Source organism: Polypterus senegalus, chromosome 9 (genome assembly GCF_016835505.1).
Source record: "Polypterus senegalus isolate Bchr_013 chromosome 9, ASM1683550v1, whole genome shotgun sequence".
Classification (NCBI taxonomy): domain Eukaryota; kingdom Metazoa; phylum Chordata; class Cladistia; order Polypteriformes; family Polypteridae; genus Polypterus; species Polypterus senegalus.
In genome coordinates, this window is record NC_053162.1 from 176259475 (window position 1) to 176279470 (window position 19996).

At 44.9% G+C, this 19996-nt stretch overlaps 1 protein-coding gene across 1 annotated transcript in view; it reads right to left on the minus strand.

Annotated features, from left to right (window-relative positions):
* Window positions 1-19996, minus strand: part of aif1l (allograft inflammatory factor 1-like) — a 63343-nt gene that overhangs the window by 11559 nt on the left and 31788 nt on the right. The window contains exons 4-5 of the mRNA XM_039764393.1: window positions 14789-14830; window positions 12640-12802 (exon numbers count right to left, since the gene is read on the minus strand). Of these exons, the coding sequence (XP_039620327.1) occupies window positions 12640-12802; window positions 14789-14830 (205 nt within the window). The remainder of the gene's footprint in view (window positions 1-12639; window positions 12803-14788; window positions 14831-19996) is intronic.

The following is a 19996-nucleotide window of genomic DNA, read 5'->3' on the forward strand; positions in this document are numbered from 1 at the left end:
AGACTTTTTAGCCTGGGACGAGACGTGACTTTTTCAGAGAGATACTTTCAAGTCCCGCGAGACGACACTTTGTGCCAAGAGAATTAACCACGGCCGGGGCCGGAAATAAAAGACAAAGAGTAGATGACAAAGTAGAATGTCGTAAAGAGATTCAAAAATGTTGACGCGATACACATGCAGAGCAGGTTAGAGATAATGAAAGTACTAAAATTCGAAAGTCTCCAAAAAAACTGAGAGTAAAGATCACATTAGCACAAACAAACGGAAATTATTACTCGGTGAAGTAACGGAACAGCGAAAAGAGATCGAATATATGGACATAGGTGATATGACAGAAGTATGTAGATATTGTTCAGCTTTAAACTTTAAGTCGGAGACTTGTAGATCGTCTAATTCGTGTTGCCATCAGGGAAAAGTAGTGTTTCCTCTCAATGAAGAGGCGTATCCACGAGAAATAAAAGATTTGTTGTTTGGTGAAAGTGAAATCGACATACACGAGTGGCAGAGACATGAAGTGGCTGGCCCGTAGCATAGAGCAAGCTGGAGGGTTGGCAAGCGAAGCGAGCAGGGGGCGAAGCCCCCTAGTGTTCTTGATGGAAACATTCTACTGGTCCATCATAGGCAGTGTGTTGTTCTGCGCCAGGGGTGGGCAATGTCAACCCTGGAGGGCTGCAGTGGCTGCAGGTTGTTGTTTCTTAATGAGAAGTCGATGATTGCTGATGAAGCACTTCTTCCTCGAGTGACATTTTGCTGCTTCAATTTACTGGTCTCACTTGTTAAGGTTCCCCACCCTCAATTGCTTATTTCAGTCTTAAACAGCTGCATTCCCAGTTTTGAACAGCTCCTTATTAGCAATAAGGTGCAAATCAAAAAGATGCCAGCAGTTCTCCGTCTTGCTTGTTTCCATTTATACCTGTGTGGATTCATCCTGCACTGTCTGGTTGAATAAAACACTTAAAAGAAACATGTGACTGACTGAAAATGATCCGTTTTAGGCCTCAAATCATTTGGATGATATCCTTGGAAAGGAAAGAAATCTACGATATAAGAACCTAACATGGCAGACTACCAAGCCATTAAATTAAATAAGGTCCGAAATTGGCAAGGACTGTTTTTTTTTATTATGCAATTGGGCAGGAACGAAAACCAGCAGCCACTGTGGCCCTCCAGGACCGGCACTGCTCACGTCTGTTTGGTCTACTGGGGAAGCAACAGGAGTTCAAAAGATGCACAATGACTGAGCAAACTTACCAGGAAGGCATGAGCCATCACAGGGCCAACCCTGAACACACTGGGAGCTGTCATGGAAAAGTGAATGGTGGCAAAATTAGATGCCATCATGAAAAATCCCCTCCAGGAGGTGCTCCCTCTTGGGAGCTCTTTTACCCGCAACCTCATTCCACTATGGTTTGCTAAGAAGCAAATCTGGGGGGCTTTTCTACCTGCTGCTATCAGGCAATTTAATGGTTCCTCCCGACGTCCCAGACTAAATGCTGTTACTGTTTAAGCTCATTCTACTGTCAATTCATCCTGAACAGGGTCACGGGTGGGGTGCTGGAGCCTATCCCAAAAAGCAGGGAACCAACCCGGGACAAGGTGCCAGTCCATTGCACGGCAAACACACACACACACACACACGAATCACCAATTCACCTAACCTGCATATCTCTGGACTGTGGGAGGAAACCGGAGCACTCAGAGGAAATCCATGCAAACACAGGGAGAACATGCAAACTCTATACAGGGAGGACCCGTTACGCAAACCCTGGCCTCCTTACTGTGAGGCAGCAGTGCCATCTCCGTGCCATCGTGCCGCTCTCATTTTGCGATTTCTGCGCAATATCCACCTTAGCAAAAGGTGTGTATCGGTTTATCTTTGTGTTTGTCCAGTTGCTATGTCTCTGTCATTCCAAAAGATGGCGCATCACAAACATTTGTAGTAATGCAAAAAATGGCCCACAATTAAAACTACAATGCAGCTGTTTATTGCTAAAATAAGCACTTTAGGGTTCAGAATCGTAACACACAAGTGTTATGAACTAGGAGCCCCAAAGTAAGTAAGTTCCAAAAGCAATTCCAAAAAAAGCCCACTTTTGATTTACCATCAAACCCTGACTAAGGAGAGGTTATGGTTGGGAGCACACACTTATATAGCACGTTACTGTACCCACCACACAACGGACCACCTCAGGATCCCAAATTAGGATCCGAGCGCAGCCATGCAATGGGTGACACCTCAGCACCACACTATTTTGAATGGATAGGGCAAACACAGGATCTTAATATAATAAAAATGAAAAGCTCTGTCACAATTTGAAGCTCCAAAGAGCACAAAAGGCATAAAGGAGTTGCCAGCAGGGCTATTTGAGGTGAACAAAGTCCCAACATGGAATCCAAAGAAAAGTAAAAAAACTGAGCAGAAGGTTCAAAAATCCAGAATCCGGTAAATCAAAGACTAAACAGAAGTAAACTCACCGACTCGCTAGCACATTTACAATGACCCGCCAGGAACTGTGAGAGACCCTCCAGATTTATTGGCAGAGGGGAAATTCCTGGCGGTGATTGACTGGCAGGTGGCCCCGCCTCTCTCATACATGGAACAGCACCTAGGCGTTGAAACATTGCACCACAGTCAATAGTAAATAAACATAAATGAAATGAATCAAATATGAACCCAGGTGACATAAACCATGAATCTGAACCCCAGCTAGGGGAGGAACCCTGGCTGAGATTGTGGAAGTAACCCCCGTGGAAGACAGGAATAGTTCAATCAATCAGTCTTTATTCAGGCACCGGTGAGTACATGGGATTCATGCGTTGCAAGGCAGAAGTGCAAAGTTCCCCTTTTTCAGTCGGCTTTTTTATATCTTCTCCCTCCCCTTATAGTTTACCTAAACATTTCTTCTTACATTGCGCAAATCGGCCGTCTCTTTCTGTTTTGTGTACGTGTCAGAGGGGGCCCTAAAGAAGTAAAGGTCATCTTTCCTGTGTCTATCAGACGCGTTCCTAAAGAGGAAGTTGTCCTCGGTCAGCTTACTGCACCCTGTCTTAAGACAGACCCCTGTAGGAATAAATTGCCGTGATAGCAAAACAGCTTTGTCAGCTTTTAACCCTTAGTAGCTTGTAAGCATTCATTTTTTCTTTTACAAGATATAACAGAAAGCTAACTAAAACAAAGCCCAAAAAAATATTGCTTTATTACTAAATAAGTGGGTTAAGAACATTAGGGTGAGGTGGTGCTGGACATGTTAAGAACATTAGGACACACTTGCCTAGGATTATGGTGATGAAGGGATATAGAAGGTTGGCCAAGCAGGATTGTGAAATCATGTATCCTGTTTGGCCTCTGGCTGCAGTGGTACTTAATGGTTTGAGTCTGGTGGTCCTTAAACGGGTATGTTATGTTATGTCATCTGATTCTTTATTTTCATTCAGTTGGGGTGATGATGACAAATGGAACAATCACCAGTCAAGTGAGCTACCAAGACCATGCCTTATATCGACATCCTCACTCAGGCTGATGAAGAGATAGGATGCTGGATGAAAGTTGCCATGAAGAGCAGGCCCTCAGTTTCTTTGAGCACTGTAGTCCAATGTGGCGATGTGGCATGGTGTAAAAACATCTTCGCTACAACACCACACCATATATCGCCCTTTCACCCAATGGTGGTTTCGAGTGAGCCATCAATACCAAGTATATGTGAATGGACCAGGGTGAGGTGGTGTTGGACATGTTAAGAACATTAGGACACTCTAGACGAGAACAGGCCATTCGGCCCAACAGAGCTCGCCAGTCCTATCCACTTATTTTTTACAAAAAAACATCAAGTCGAGTTTTGAAAGTCGCTAAAGTCGAATCACGTCTCAGGCTCCAATCAATGAAACAGAATTAGATGACAACCTTTAAAAAACTACCTGGATGAGATATTGGGACAGTTTAGCTATTAGCTAAACAAATGGACTGAGTGGTCTCCTCTCATTTGCCCAACTTCTTACATTCTTATGGTGATGGGATGCCACCACCATTAAAGATCATGCCATCTGCTGCTCCACCATACCTGACATTACAGCTTCAACAACCTGGGTGTGTCCAGCTCTCTGTCTAGGTACAGATTGCGTATTTTCTCCGTGTTCTTCTGGCTTCACTTCTGGTTTGAGGTGGTCTTTCAGAATTATGTGCATTTTGCATTTCATTCCCCCCATTTGCCCACTCAGGGAGGTTTCACATCACGGATGGAGCATCATAGGCTCTCCCTCACGAGCCATTTGGGTATTGCTATTCTATTTGATTAGCACATTTCATCTTTATCAGGTCATGGGGGTCTGGCTACAGGCTATCCCAGTAGCACTTGGTGTAAGATTGGATTTAACCGAGGATGTGACATGAGACCATGCAGAGCACATTCACACCCCCCACACAGTCACTCATGCTGCCAATAAACCTAACACACACACATCTTGGTGATGTTGGAGTGAAGCTGGGGGGCACTCTGGACCACCTCTAATTAAGAAACTGATTAAAGTGAAAAGCCTGCAGCCTAAAAGGCTGAGACTTCACACAGTGGCCCCTCCGTCAGGCAGGATGGCATTGGCTTTCAAAAAAAGGGGGCAAGCACGGCAGCGCTGGAGGATTGGCATTTAGACCGTAAATGTGACATGGGCTGGGATTTTCATTTATGTGATTTGACATGGTGTAGCGACGAGGTCGCTGTTGGGAAATCTTAAAAAGTCGCCTAATGTGAGCAATTGAGTACCCCTGGTGTAAATCACATTTGTGTTTGCTTTAGAGTGGACTGAGATACTTTCATAAACGATGTGAACAAAAGAAATGCATGAGCCTCTGGACGCAGGACAAGTTTTAGAAACATGAGCAGAAAAAGGGCCTGGGGCAGTACAGGTGGCCGGGATGAACAGCCATGGCTGAGCCTGTCTACACAGAACTGGAATGAACCAGATGAGTCTCTGCACTATGACATCCCATTGGTCAGGAAGCTACAGTTTACCGCTGCTGACACTGAGTGACCGACCACGAGCAAGTCACTTCATCGGCCTGTGCTTCAATTGGGAAAACAAAAGCAAATGTGTCTCATATGTTGTAAGTCACCTTGGATAAACGTGTCAGCCAAATAAGTAAATGGAAAATCTGTTTTTCTGTTCTAGTCAGCCCGTTTCTATGGCAGTCCTTCCCATGTTGCACTGGGGTTGCATTACATCTGATATAATCAATGCAACGGTATTTAGGAGTGGTGCATCTTGACCCGAATCATCCATTAATGGATTGAACTTTTTATTTTCCTTCCACCTCTTTATTAAGACTTTTCTGGCTTTCTAAACCTGTCATTGATTTTCAGATTAGAGTTTAGTCTTTCTGGGTACAAACTTGGAGCACGTTTTTCCTACATCTCCTTCATCTGGGGCGTCATTTATAAAACTGTGCGTGGATTCATGTGTGAAAATATGCGCACGCCAATAAAACGGAAAAAAAAAATCGGAGTTTTAAAACCTGACATCTGTATGCAAATGTAATGTATGTACGTGAAGATTCCTCAAACTCCGTCCTGAAACTTCCATATATGGAGCATGCTAATCAACCTCCTACATATGCAGTTACGATGCTGCAGATCTTCATTGGCTGGTAGAGCAGCCTCCCACCTGACACATCGAGACCCCATCTCCTGCTTTCAACAGGATCTGGCTGTGCTCCACAACTGGGCGTACAAGGTGTGAGAGACAGCCAACAGCTCAGCCCACTCAAGACGCCCCTGTAATGGAAGGATGGGGGGAAGGCAATGACTTTTGGACACTGCCTCCCCCAAAATGCTAGATGGCAGCTTCCCTGGAGTGTAGCCGTTCTTCAAATTTCCACAGGGCATCCTGGGATATGGAGTTCGGTTTCTCAGCCCTGGGAGATGTGAAAGGACCTGGGGAGTCATGGAGTATTAGGAAGTCATGAGGACGGAAGCCCAAAGTACTTCTGGGCTGATTGAAGACTTGGAATTCTCCAGCTGACCCGGAAGTGCTGGCAAGTCACGTGGGAGGAAGAAAAGAAAGCACTTCCGGGTCAAGGACTATATAAAGGACAGCTGTGAACCCAGCAGGCAAGCCAGAGTCGGGTGGAGGTGGACAAAGCTTGCTGGGAGAGGTGGAGGAGAAAGAAGAATATTGTACTTGTGATGTTATTTGCCTGTTCATTGTGGCTGTGGTGCTTAGGGCACTGTTTTTGAGAAGAAAAGAAATAAAAATACTTTTTACCCTGTGTCCTGAGTGTCTGTCTGTTGGGTTTAAAGGGGCAACAATGACACCTAGCGTTCACAAAGGTCATGATGGCATCATAAGGCCCCTTTCTCTGGGTTCTGGTGGAAGGCATAAGGTGCCAGTGTCTTCTCTGTACTCAAATATGGCACTTGGTGCCACTGCCCTACTGCCAAGTTGTTTTGCCTGCCTAAGGAAAAGTCATCTCTGATGGAGGATCGCAGGAATCATCATGTAGAAGGGTCCTTTTATCGGATTGGCTCGCCCAGAGCTGACTCAGCTGTAGATTGGACAAAAAGGGGGAGTGGACTTGATGGTCGAAGTTTCCAGGACTCTGAACAAATCAGAATCCTATTATGTGATATTGTCTATTGTTGAATTCTGCTCTGCACTTGTAATATTTCTATTGTACTAATATATTGTATTGAGGATGACTTGTGTTCTGCTCTGTGTCTTTTATTGACCCCTTTTTGAGACCCACTGCACACCCAACCTACCTCTTTGAACTGCCTTTCCATACTAGGCTTTTTTTTATTGGGAGTTTTTCCTTGTCTTCTTAGAGAATCAAGGCTGGGGGGCGTGAAGCTCATTGCGGCCCTCCTTGTGTGATTTCTTTTTTTTTATTGCATTGTATTGTATAGTGTCTGAGTGGGTAGCCACTGTCACCTGGCACATGTAATGACCTGATTGCAGTTACAATGAATATTAACATTTGAAACACTGCCAGTTAAGTCAGGTACCTCAATGTTGTGATGTGAGATTTTGCATATAACTTGATACATGTTTTGTATGTCTTTATTTATAATTTAGGCAAACCAATATAATTTAGAGGTATTCGTGTTTGCTCCCCCCCTTTTACGACTGTCTCTTTGTACTTTTATGACAGGATTTTGGGGGGATGTGTCTTAAACCAGTTTGATGAGTGTTTCTCTGCTAAAGTCTTTGAACTCCCTGCAAGGAAGCCAGGATGTTTAACAAATGGTTTTGGGGCAGGAGATAAGATGTTCCAATTCACCCATTGGTCTGAGATATGGCTGTCTGGATTGGCTGGAGGGTTTGGACTGAAAACCTATAAATGTGCTTGCTCAACCACATTCTCTCTCTCTCACCAACATATGATGAAGAAGCATCTCTCTTGCTAACCTGTGATGATGAAGACAACACAATGAAGAGCACAGCTCAGCAGCCATTTTGAACAGACATGTGGCTGAAGGCTGAGCACCAGCGATGCTTTAACTAGAGACATTTTAAGTAACTACAAGTCTGTGTGCCACCTGAGTTACACATCACCATTTTATCAGGTTGTATGGCTGCCAATATTCAAGTGTACTTTACATTTTGTTATTATTTATGAATATTATCAGTAATACATTATTTTATGTGTAACGTATATGTAACTTATGTGTAACTCCTGCTTGTCTTTTTACTACATCTAATTGCCTGAGGTTATAGATATAGAAGGGAAGGTGGGGAGAAGTTATATAAAATAATATCTTATTAACAGTGGTAAATCTGTGAGATTAGGCATTCTAAGGCTGCATATTAATAATACAATAGGGGGAATACATATATTACTCCACCAAGATAAAACACTCACCCACAAGCCAGCCACCATGTACAGTGCCATCACATCTGTCAGAGCTACTTTGCCTCAAAATAAATGAGTCACGGGTTGAGCCAGGCCAACAAGCCATAACATCCGTCAGTCTCATCTTGGCATCACAGATGACTTGTGCGTTAACAGAACATTAATGCTGAAGTCTAACAAAAGCAGTGTCATTTTTGCAAGGTGGTCTCATTGCAATATGAGTGCAGTCAATTGCTCCGATTACTTATGGAGAATCGAACCCTGCTACAAATGGCATTTTTATATTGCTAAAAAAGGTGTCATGTTTTATGTTTGTGCACCAACACGATATGAAAACTGGATGTAGTGCCTCGCTGGTTGGTTAATGGCTTCCAGCACATGGCAGGCATAAGGGATGCGTGAAGCTTGGCCGAGATATTCCTGACCAGTTCCATGAGAAGTGACCACAGGTAGCCGATATAATCTGACGAAAACCCAAAAAAAAGTTCTTCAGTGCAAATACGCAGCATTGGCCCTCTTAAAAGGGTGAGCTCTATAAACAGGGTCTTTTGAGGTGTAATATGTTTTTTATTCAAACACACATTCTAAAAAGGCCTCGGTGATGTTAATTATTATACACGTGAGCCGTCATTTAGCTGCTTTGGCTGCATTTCCCTACTTGATGGAGTTCCCAGTTTCTCCAGCATGTTGGGTCAGAGTTGCCATAAGTACACGCATGTTGCTCTGTAAAGTTTTCTTTTATAAATCCTGAGGTTTGTGTGGCACATTTTAAAGACCCTTGTCCTTCCTTTGAAACCTTCTCTGTTCCTCACAGATGGAACAGATTTGGTGTCTTTGATATTCTGATGTAACAAGTTCTGCCACAGCAAGTGCCCCTCCTGCCCACCAGAAAGCCCCTGTGTATCTCTGCCCATTTCACTAGTGACACAGTAGAACTGTACCGTTATCTGCCAGGGTCAGGCCACCCCGTGGACATTTTCCCTTTTGAGTGTCTCACTCTTCTTTTCAGTAGCTACAGTCACCGTAAGTGACCCTGCTTTCAGAAACCCTAACTCATTTTAATAGATGTCATGGATTCTAAATGTTCATAGTTAGTTACTCTTGTAAGAAAGAAAAACCCAGTCAGGCGCACCTCTCCAGTCGTTATCCACGGGCAATCTGTCAGAAGCAATTTTTCTGACACGCTGTGCATTAGCGAGGCTTATGCATGCCACTCCTGGACTGTCCTTCATTTGCCATTTAGATGTCAACGCTCCTCCCTTCTTGAACATTTGATTTCCGCTCATGCGGAAAAATTCCCTTTTTATCGTCTCAAGTAGAAGCGTCTTTAAAAGCTATGCCATCTCTATGCTCATTAAAAGGAAAAAACAACTTAAAAGCCTGGCAGGGAAACAATCAAATTAAAGATGACGCTCATTTAAACTGCAAAAGAGGGGCTGACGGCTCTCAGACTGGAGGGGACGAGGCTGGGCCAGTTCTCCACTGCCTGTCCCCTTCCAGCACCCACTGCCACCACCACCACCCCCTTGTGTGGTTTTACCCGATCACACCGTGCTATGGTGTGAGCCAATCAAGAGGACGAGCAAAGAAAGGACTCGATCAAGGCATGGGAGCCGAGCCTCAGACGATGATAACGATAAGCATAATAATGACACTGGGCTGGGAAGACTAAAAATAATTAAAATAGAGACGTAAATGGAAAGTGGGGGGCAACATGGTGGCACAGTGCTTAGTGCTAAAGGATGGAAGGATTACTAGTAGAGAGGGCTATCAAGACAATGAAGGCCTGGACACTCACTACTGTATAATCATTCTTTTCATAATGTGTCACTTTATACATGTTACCCTATCAGCTAAAGCCATGTCACTTTATTTTATTTTACTTTAATATTATGTCATTTTAGTATCTGACACTTTAACATTATGTGCCACCTGTGAGTTTGTTAGTAGTGTTATTTACACAGTTCCCATTGCACTGGCATTATTGCATGCACCATCCACATTGACTGTATTGGACTGTAAGATTCCAACACCAGTGTACACTGATTAAACCTGACAGCCTGTACTTACGTAATGTTATTTGTGGTGTGTACTTAAATGTTTGTTTCTAACTTGGTATAATTCTTGGCTACTGGTACTTACATTTCCCTCAGGATCAATCAAGTATTTGTCTATTGGAATTGCCTCAGGGGACAGTTGGGCATCCCGCCCAGACAGATGTAGAATCCTTACCTGGGTGGGATGCCATAATGGAAGGATGGACTAAACGGGGTCAATACCCGCCTGGGATGCCTTATGATTCCCGCCTTTTGATTCCTGTCCTGATTGGGTTGCCCGAAAGTTACAGGAACTGGCAAGAGAGGACGGCAAGGAGCAGTTCATCCCCCACTATAATAGATGGCAGTGTCCCTCATACAGCGCCCCAAATTGGACACCTGCAGGGCTGCATGGGAGTTGGAATCCGGAGGTGCAGCCATGTAGGGGTCCCTGGCTGATGATAGAAGGCGCTGCCTGGGGAGGACCTCCCTGGCTTACTTATAAACTGGAAGTGATTCCAACTGCCTATGTCACGTCATCAGAAGTGCTCTCTGGTCCAGCATATAAGGCGCCTGCTTCCATAGCTTGAGGAGCTGGAGCTGGGAGGGGAGAAGGCAACACTCGACTGGAGGAGTAGCAGAGTGGAGAATGAAAGAGAAAGAAGAAGAGACCCGATACAGTTGTTATACAAAGGTGTTTGTGTAATAAAAACCCTTTGTTTGGAACCTGGGACTGTTTTGTGTGTTCGTGTTTGGGGCTCAGTGACGTGCCGTAGCTTTCAGACTATCGATCTATCTATCCATTATATAGTCCCTTTTACATCTATCTATCTATCTATCTATCTATCTATCTATCTATCTATCTATTATATTGTGCCTTAAACATCCATCTATCTGTTATATAGTTCCTTTCACATCCATCTATCTATCATATAGTGCCTTTCCTATCTATCTATCTATCTATCTATTATATAGTCCTTTTCACATCTATCTATCTATCCATTTATCTATCTATCTATCTATCTATTGCCTTTCCTATCTATCTATCTATCTATCTATTATATAGTGCCTTTCCTATCTATCTATCTATCTATCTATCTATCTATCTATCTATCTATTATATAGTCCCTTTCACATCTATCTATCTATCTAGTTAGTGGTGTCTTCAGCCTATAGTGTTGATGGGACATTGAGAGAAGATAAGACAGCCATGACATTTAGGGCCATCAGTTTGTCAGTGCCATTCATACTGAGAGTGAACATCATGTTATTCACATAGTATGACATAATAAAGAAATGTGATAGGATATATGGGTAGGGAAATAAAGCATGCTGCCAAGTCACCTCTTCCCATCGTCCTCTTTGTGTCCAGTAAGCCAAGTGTGTGATATGGCGTTGTTGGATTATGTAAACATGAAAACCGTGTTATGTCTTTCCATTGCACTTTTTGACAATGGCTGTGATGGGAGGTCTATGAGGCTATGAAGGCCATCTTGTCTGTTGTTTGGTTTGCCTAGGATTATGGTGATGAAGGGATATAGAAGGTTGGCCAAGCAGGATTGTGAAATCATGTATCCTGTTTGGCCTCTGGCTGCAGTGGTACTTAATGGTTTGAGTCTGGTGGTCCTTAAACGGGTATGTTATGTTATGTCATCTGATTCTTTATTTTCATTCAGTTGGGGTGATGATGGCAAATGGAACAATCACCAGTCAAGTGAGCTACCAAGACCATGCCTTATATCGACATCCTCACTCAGGCTGATGAAGAGAGAGCAGGCCCTCAGTTTCTTTGAGCACTGTAGTCCAATGTGGCGATGTGGCATGGTGTAAAAACATCTTCGCTACAACACCACACCATATATCGCCCTTTCACCCAATGGTGGTTTCAAGTGAGCCATCAATACCAAGTATATGTGAATGGACCAGGGTGAGGTGGTGCTGGACATGTTAAGAACATTAGGACACTCTGGACGAGAACAGGCCATTCGGCCTAACAAAGCTTGGCAGTCCTATCCACTTATTTCTTCCAAAAAAACATCAAGTCGAGTTTTGAAAGTCGCTAAAGTCTTACTAGACGACCATCGAATCACGTCTCAGGCTCCAATCAATGGAACAGAATTAGATGACAACCTTTAAAAAACTACCTGGATGAGATATTGGGACAGTTTAGCTATTAGCTAAACAAATGGACTGAGTGGTGTCCTCTCATTTGCCCAACTTCTTACATTCTTATGGTGATGGGATGCCACCACCATTAAAGATCACGCCATCTGCTGCTCCACCATACCTGACATTACAGCTTCAACAACCTGGGTGTGTCCAGCTCTCTGTCTAGGTACAGATTGCGTATTTTCTCCGTGTTCTTCTGGCTTCACTTCTGGTTTGAGGTGGTCTTTCAGAATTATGTGCATTTTGCATTTCATTCCCCCCATTTGCCCACTCAGGGAGGTTTCACATCACGGATGGAGCATCATAGGCTCTCCCTCACGAGCCATTTGGGTATTGCTATTCTATTTGATTAGCACATTTCATCTTTATCAGGTCATGGGGGTCTGGCTACAGGCTATCCCAGTAGCACTTGGTGTAAGATTGGATTTAACCGAGGATGTGACATGAGACCATGCAGAGCACATTCACACCCCCCCACACAGTCACTCATGCTGCCAATAAACCTAACACACACACATCTTGGTGATGGGGGAGTGAAGCTGGGGGGCACTCTGGACCACCGATCGCTTTTGAGAAAACCCAGACAGTACTTACAGTTTCAAGACAGCCGAACGCTTGCCGAGCATCATCTTCACAAAGTCTCTGTAGCAGATGGTGTCGCTGATCCCCCCAGTCACCTCGGAGATCATCTTCTTCATTTCCAGGTGGGTCTTTGGGACCCCCAGCTTTTCCATCATCCTTTTCAAAGCCATCATGTCTATGAGAAAGAACAGGCATCATTAATGTCTAGGGGATATGCAGACGCCAATATTCTTTATTCTTCATTCATGGCCGTCTTCTTAGGAGACATTGTAAGTGAGCCCACTGTCTTGGCCGAGAAGCAACACCATGTGACATGAATGGTGTCAGGATGCTTTACTGTTGGCATGACACAGGGCTGGTGGTAGCACCGCTCACCTTTTCTTTTTTCCGGATGCCCCAAACAATCGGAAAGGGGATTCATCCGAGACAATGACTTGACCCCAGCAGTCCTCAGCAGTCCAATCCCAGAATATCAGTCTGTCCCGGATGTTTGTCTTGGCTTCTTTACCCTTCTAGACCCCCACCAGGCCATCCTCCCAAAGTCTTCGCCTCACTCACACCTGCCTGCTGCCATTCCTGAGCGTTCTCTGCACTGGTGTTGCCACCTGGAGGTCACCTGGTTTTGTATTCACTTTGCCATTACAAACACACAACCACAGAGCACTTTGCCAAAGTTGGGGTACCTCTTTTTTATTTTATATTAATTTCCATGACCAGGAGACTCCCCAGACCTTTAATCCCATTGAGAATCCTCAAGAGGCGGGTGGGCAAACAAAAACCCACCAATTCTGACAAACTCCAAACATTGATGATGCGGCGGCCATCAGTCAGGATTTGGCCCAGAAGTTGATGGACAGCCTGCCAGGTCGAATTGCAGAGGTCTTGAAAAAGAAAGAAGGACCAACACTGCAAATATGGACTCTTTGCATAAACTTAACGTCATTGTCAATAAGAAACTTCTGAAACGTGTGTTAATTCTACTTCAGTATACCAGAGAAACATCTGACAAAAAGATCTAAAAACACGGAAGCAGCAAACTTTGTGAAAACCAACACTTGGGTCCTTCTCAAAACTTTTGGCCAGGTCTGTAGGTAGTCTCCTAGGGGGCTGTCACCCGAGGGATGGCGTTTATCAAAATATAACTCTCCCACCACACTATGAACACTGAGGATTGCTGTGTTGATAACTCAAGGAGCGCGTGCTCCTGACACCGAGAGCCCCCCAAGGTCCTTGAAGTCTAATAATCCTTTATGGACCCTGGGGGGCAGCATTCATGTAACTGAAGTGGGGCTATGGACTGTTCCACCCCTCCACCCACCCTGTGGACACTGAGGGGAGTCGTTTTGGTAACTCGAGGGGTGCGCGACCACCAGTCACACTCATACCGACTCCTCCTTCTTCTTCCATTGTTCTTCTGCTCTTCATACTTTGCCCACCATAATATTGTTTCTTCTCCCTGTTTATCGTTCTTACCTTCAACAAAGTGTTCTCAGTTTCATTTTGACTCCCCTCTTGTTTCTCGTCCTTTTACTCTCTCGGTGTCTGTCCCCCTAATTCTGAAATGCTTGTAATTCTACTTCAGTCTACCATAGAAACATCTGACAAAAAGATCTAAAAACAATGAAGCAGCAAACTTTGTGAAAACCAACACTTGGGTCATTCTCAAAATCTTTGGCCTCGACTGAACTTCTCAATACTACTCCCCATGCAAGATCAAGAGCTGCAATGACACTGCGGACCACTAGATGGAGCTCTAGTTTGGTGTCCCCAGTCCAAACGCAGATCAGCTACTGGATCCCGATGTATTTCTGAGTAAATCCAGCAGTCACCTTGGAAAGTGAAATGAAGCCTCCTTTGGGTAAGAACATAGAGAATTTGGAGTTGGGAGTAAGAGCTTGACTGGCAGGAACAGTGCCAGTTTAAGCACTGGAGGTTGGAGAGCATGTGAGTTTACTACTGTGGTGTGCAAACCTCACGCAGACACAGGGAGAGCATGTCAGCTCTAAGCAGATGTGACCAAGTCAGTGCTGAACGCATGGAGTCTGAGGCTGTGAGGCTAAAGCAACAACCACAACCCCTGCGCCATCCTACTGTCCATCCCCATTACTGTAAAAAGTTGAATACCCCTGCGGGCACAGAATAGTAGAAGTGGCACACTTACCAATCTCTCCTTGATCATTGAGGTCAAACTCCATGTATTTACCTGAAAGCAGAGAAAGCAACAGAAAATCAATTCAAAAAACAAACAAAGCTGCGGGCAAACAAGGCAAAGATCAAACCAAAGTGACAGCAGGAGCTCCCACATGTGACACAGGGCACTGCGGGCAAGCCGTTTTTGCAGTATATTGCGCCTTTAACAGTAAGTGCCATGTCTCATATATTCTGATGCCAAGTCAAACTGTGAAATATGGACATATAGCTCTGACTTTCAAAAATGGACAGCATCCAGGTGTCCAGCTGGTAGGGGGCCAAAGAGGCATGAGAAGGGCACAGAAAGTAACACTAGGTGGCGTTTTCAAAAAACAGCTGCATGGCCGACTGGTAAGGCAAATCACTTTCAAATTTAAGTGAACTGATGCCCACCAGGTGCCCTGAGGTGAAGGATGAACAATTAGCCACTACTCGTACTTCATTACTCAACAGCCCAGATGTGGCTTTTGGATTCAAGATCAAGTCCAAAAGGTTCAAGTGATAATAATAATAATAATAGTAATACATTTTATTTATATAGCGCCTTTCCCATGCTCAAGTCATGCTTTCCAAACTCATCACATTTGATTATTTCATCTATCTTATTGCAGAGGTGTCATTTCTTTTGTCAACTTTGATACTTCATAAAGGTACAGCGATGTCTCTATATACACATGAAACAACTTGGACTCCTTGAGTGAAATCTGATCTAAACTGCAGCTGTGGCAAAAGCTCCCCCTGCTTGGTGGTATTGCAGGTGTGAATGCCATTCTCTTCATACCACCACCCCCTCCCTCCCTGAGATTACAAAAGTTCCTCTTGTTTTCTGTGTGTGTGTGTGTGTGTAAGCAGCAGGGGGCAGCACTGCGAGTGACGGGACAGTCAGGTGACATAATGTGACAGCTGGGAGAAAACAAGTGCTGTCAACAGGTGTCTTCCACTTTGATTGGTGGGAGGGGGGTAGTTGGTTGCTGCTGACTGAGCCATTGTTTGTGTCGAGTAAAGTTTCCTGACATCTGTTGTTTGCTAATCATCTTCTTCTTCTTGATTGCACTTCACTGGGTGTGGCACCAGACGGCTGACTGAAGAACTGCCTACTGCCCGTCTCTCCTGCCAGGCTTCTTCTCCTCCTTTGTCTTCCTGCACTCTGTGTGTCTCCCGACCAGCTCTGTGTCTCTGTCTCTCTCTGTCCTCCATATTGTCCCTTCATGTCTGTCCTCCAGACATATCATCTACAGATCGTCCTTCTGTATATCCTGAATGGTCGCCTCTGCACCCCTGCCGACTCGCCATGTTTGAGATTCTGAGTAATCCTCTGCCCTCTGGTAAGCAGAATTAACATTTAGAGATTTCCCAGCGTGTGCTTTAAGATCTCTGGAAATACATTTGAGGTATCTTCTCATGAATTGCAAACATCTGAAAAGATGTCCGTCTCAAGTTAGTTTAATATCTCGAGTCGGCTTCCAGATATCTGTAAACGATACACTGTACATTTTAAGATATGTGATTCAAGATAAATGAGCTCCTGTGCATTTTGAGATATCACAAATACATTTAGAGACAACTGCTGTCCACTTTAATAAAACGGCAAGGGTCTGTGCATCTGTGTGTCTGACTGGTTGCTTTGTCTCTGTCATTCCAACAGATGGCACATCACAAACAGTTGTAGACAAACAAAATGCATTACATTTGACATTCCAACAGATGGCACCTCACAAAGATTAACTCTGCTTTTATGGATTCCATGCCAAATGGCACATAACAGAGACTTAATCATTGCATTGAGCGCTCCAACAGATGGCGCACCAAAAAGATGAATGCTGCTTTGCTTTTAGGAATCACATATCAAATGGCATATTAACAGACTTATGCATTGCATTTGTCATTCCAACAGACAGCATGCCACAAAGATTAGCACTGTTTTTATGAATCACATGCCCAATGGCATATAACAGAGACTAATGCATTGCAATGGTCATTCCAACAGCTGGCACATCAAACATACCAAGTGGCATATTAACAGACTTATACATTACATTGGTCACTCCAACAGATGCCACATTACAAAGATTAACACTGCTTTTACAAATCACATACCCAATGGTATATAACAGAGACTTATGCTTTGCACTGACCATTCTAATGGATGGCTTATCAAAAAGACTAACACTGCTTTTACAAATCACATACCAAGTGGCCTATTAACAGACTTATGCATTACATTTGTCATTGTAACAGATGGCACATCAAAAAGACTAACGCTGCTTTTACAAATCACATACCAAGTGGCATATTAACAGACTTATGCATTACATTTGTCATTCCAACAGATGGCACATCAAAAAGATTAACGCTGCTTTTACAAATCACATACCAAATTGCATATTAACTATGCATTGCATTTGTCATTCCAACAGATGGTGCATCATGCATTTGTAGCAATGATTTTTATTACTAGAAATGTTTGTGTTGCACCCTCTGCTGGAATGATAAATACAATGCATTTAAATACTACATGCATTACAAAATACACTCCAATGGAGGATGCAGTGCAAACATTAAAGCTGAGGTCTACATTGATTATTTAGATTTCAAACCATCTTAGGTATCACAACTAGTATAGTATAATAAAACACTAATGTCTGTAATTGTGTGTGTGCATGTGTGTGTGTGTTTCTGGTGCCTCTGATGAGCGAACTAAGCAGCTGCATAGGACACCATGGCCACCAGGGGAGCCCCCGTCTGCTTAGCCTGTCACAAAAACTGGAAAAGGTAAGGAAGTGAATATCGACAAACAATGACTAGGCTCTGGAGTAGGTGAGCGGGGACCCCTCCACTCCCGGCTTTTTGATCACAATGAACATTGCAAAGTGACCCCACCCCACTCTTCAGTCACCCAGCTTAGTCTAACAGGGAGAAATGTGGCCACTCCAATGGGAATCCCTCCCCGCTCTTTGGACGTACTAACCGTTCCCAATGGGGGGGGCTGAGGGTTAACAGCTGATCTTTGATTAGTCTAAGAGGACCCCCCTTTTTCCAAGTGATGTCCCCCCCTGCCTTTGTAGGCATTTGCCGTGTGATTTGTTAATAAGGGGCCTCCAACTTTTATTTAGTTTAGGGCCTCAACAAGTATAAAACCGCCACTGCCTTTGAGCGATCTGATTGGTCAGTTTGGCTTTGGTTTGATTGGTCAGTGTTGGTCACATGTCCCAAACTGCCCTGGGCCTTATTTCAGGATATCTTGAATTGAATTTGAGATTTCTTAAAACGTACAGCATATCATTTAATGATGCCTGGAAATGCAATTTTAATTTACCGTCGCAGAGATGTGCGTTCACTTTGACTTTGCAGGGTCGTTATCTGTTGGTCAGAGTCATAAATGTCAAATGCAATCCACTGGGATTCAATATTATAGAACAATAAAAGACAAGGCTCCGTACTCCTGTCCTTCAAGTCCCTGTTCCTTGACTTCAGTTCTGTCTCGATGCCCCCATTACTTGCCCACCTCTTTGACCCCCTCCCCAACCCCTCTAATTCAGACAGTGATGTCCCACCACTAAACGTCTCAGCTGAGCCTTCTCACGTTCCCAGAGTCTCCCTCAGGGCCGCCCTTCCTGGATTATCAGCAGCACAAACGTTTGCGTTTCGGGGCACGCATTGAAATAACTGAGAGACGGCTTTGTGGCTTTGTCCCGTCCCACTCGCTCCCGCCGGATTTGTCCGCTTGTCTCTCTTTTTTTTTTGTCATTGACAAGAAGCCCGTTTTCTGCTGCACACACACTGGCTCAGCCTGGCGATGGGGGGGAAAAAACAATGCCAACATTGTTGGAGATCTCCTGTGGGAAACGTGACCTTGAAATTCCTGCAGTGCCGGACACAGAGAGGGGTCTGTTCTGGGGGGCCTATCCTCCAGCGACCAGTCCCCGCCCACCAGGCCTGGCTTAAAGAAAGCCTGTCTCCTGGGGAGACCCGATCTCCCGCTGCACAGAGCCCCCGCCCGCCTTCCACCACCTCTCTGGCACTGCCAGCCAACACCTCGCATCTTTAGCATTCTGATCAGGTCGATGTGGGACTCACAACCTGGGCTTTTAAAACAGGGAATGCGGGAAAACAAGGGGGTCCTTTCTTTGGTGTCCTGCTTGGGAGCCCCACAGGAGCAGCAGGTCACTAACTATGAGAGAGCCGGCCTGACTCTGCAGACCACTTGAATGTGGCATCGGTGGGCACAAAATGTCAGGTCACCACGGAGCTTAGTATGTGGAAGATGGTGCCGTGGGGGGAGCTTGAGGAAGTCTTTGTACATATTTGTTACTCTTATGCTGAAAATCAATTCAATTCATCCCCCCAAACACCGGATCAAGCAATGCTCGATACCCCCAGACTGACAAGGTGGAAGCAGGATTTTAGGAATTTTTGCAAAAAAAAAAAAACAAAACTGAAATTTCCCATTGACCCGAGTATTCAGACCCTTTACTGTTCTGAAGCCCCTTTCCTGCCCATAGTCTTCGTGGGTTTGATGTGACAAGCATCCCACCCCTGGATTTGGGGGATTCTCTGCCATCCTTCCCCGCAGTTCCTCTCCAGCTCTCTGTCAGGTTGGATCGGAGACCATTGGCGGACGGCCATTTTCGGGTCTCTCCAGAGACGTTCAGTCCAGGCAGGCTCTGGGTGGGCCACTCCAGGCCATTCCCAGAGTTGTCCTCCCTCAGCCGCTTCTCTGCTTTGTTGTCCTGTTGGAATGGGGAACCTTCAGCTCAGTCTGAGGTCCAGAGTTTTCAGTCATTCCCTTTCAGCTTTCCTTCAACCCTGCGTGGCGTACGTCCGGCGCTCTTGCCCGGACTGGATGCCTATATAATTGGAAGGGGTGAGAGAGAGAGAGTAGTCAGGGCATTACTTCCCCCCCGGACCGCTAGATGGGGTTGCAGTGGTGCCTCGGACGCCCACAAGGCTTTACTCGGGAGTTGGAGTTTGGAGCAGCGCTGTTGGGTTCCCTTGGGTGCCCACCAAGGGGGTGCTGCAGGAATGGCTGAGCCCTTTGGTGCAGCACTTCCACCTCACCCGGAAATGCTGGCAGAAGAAGAAAGGCGGTCACCTGGAGCACTTCTGGGTGCCCTAATAGGGGGCCCTGCTGCCACTGCTGTGAGCCCCCGAGTCGGGAGGAAGGCAGACAAAGCTTGCC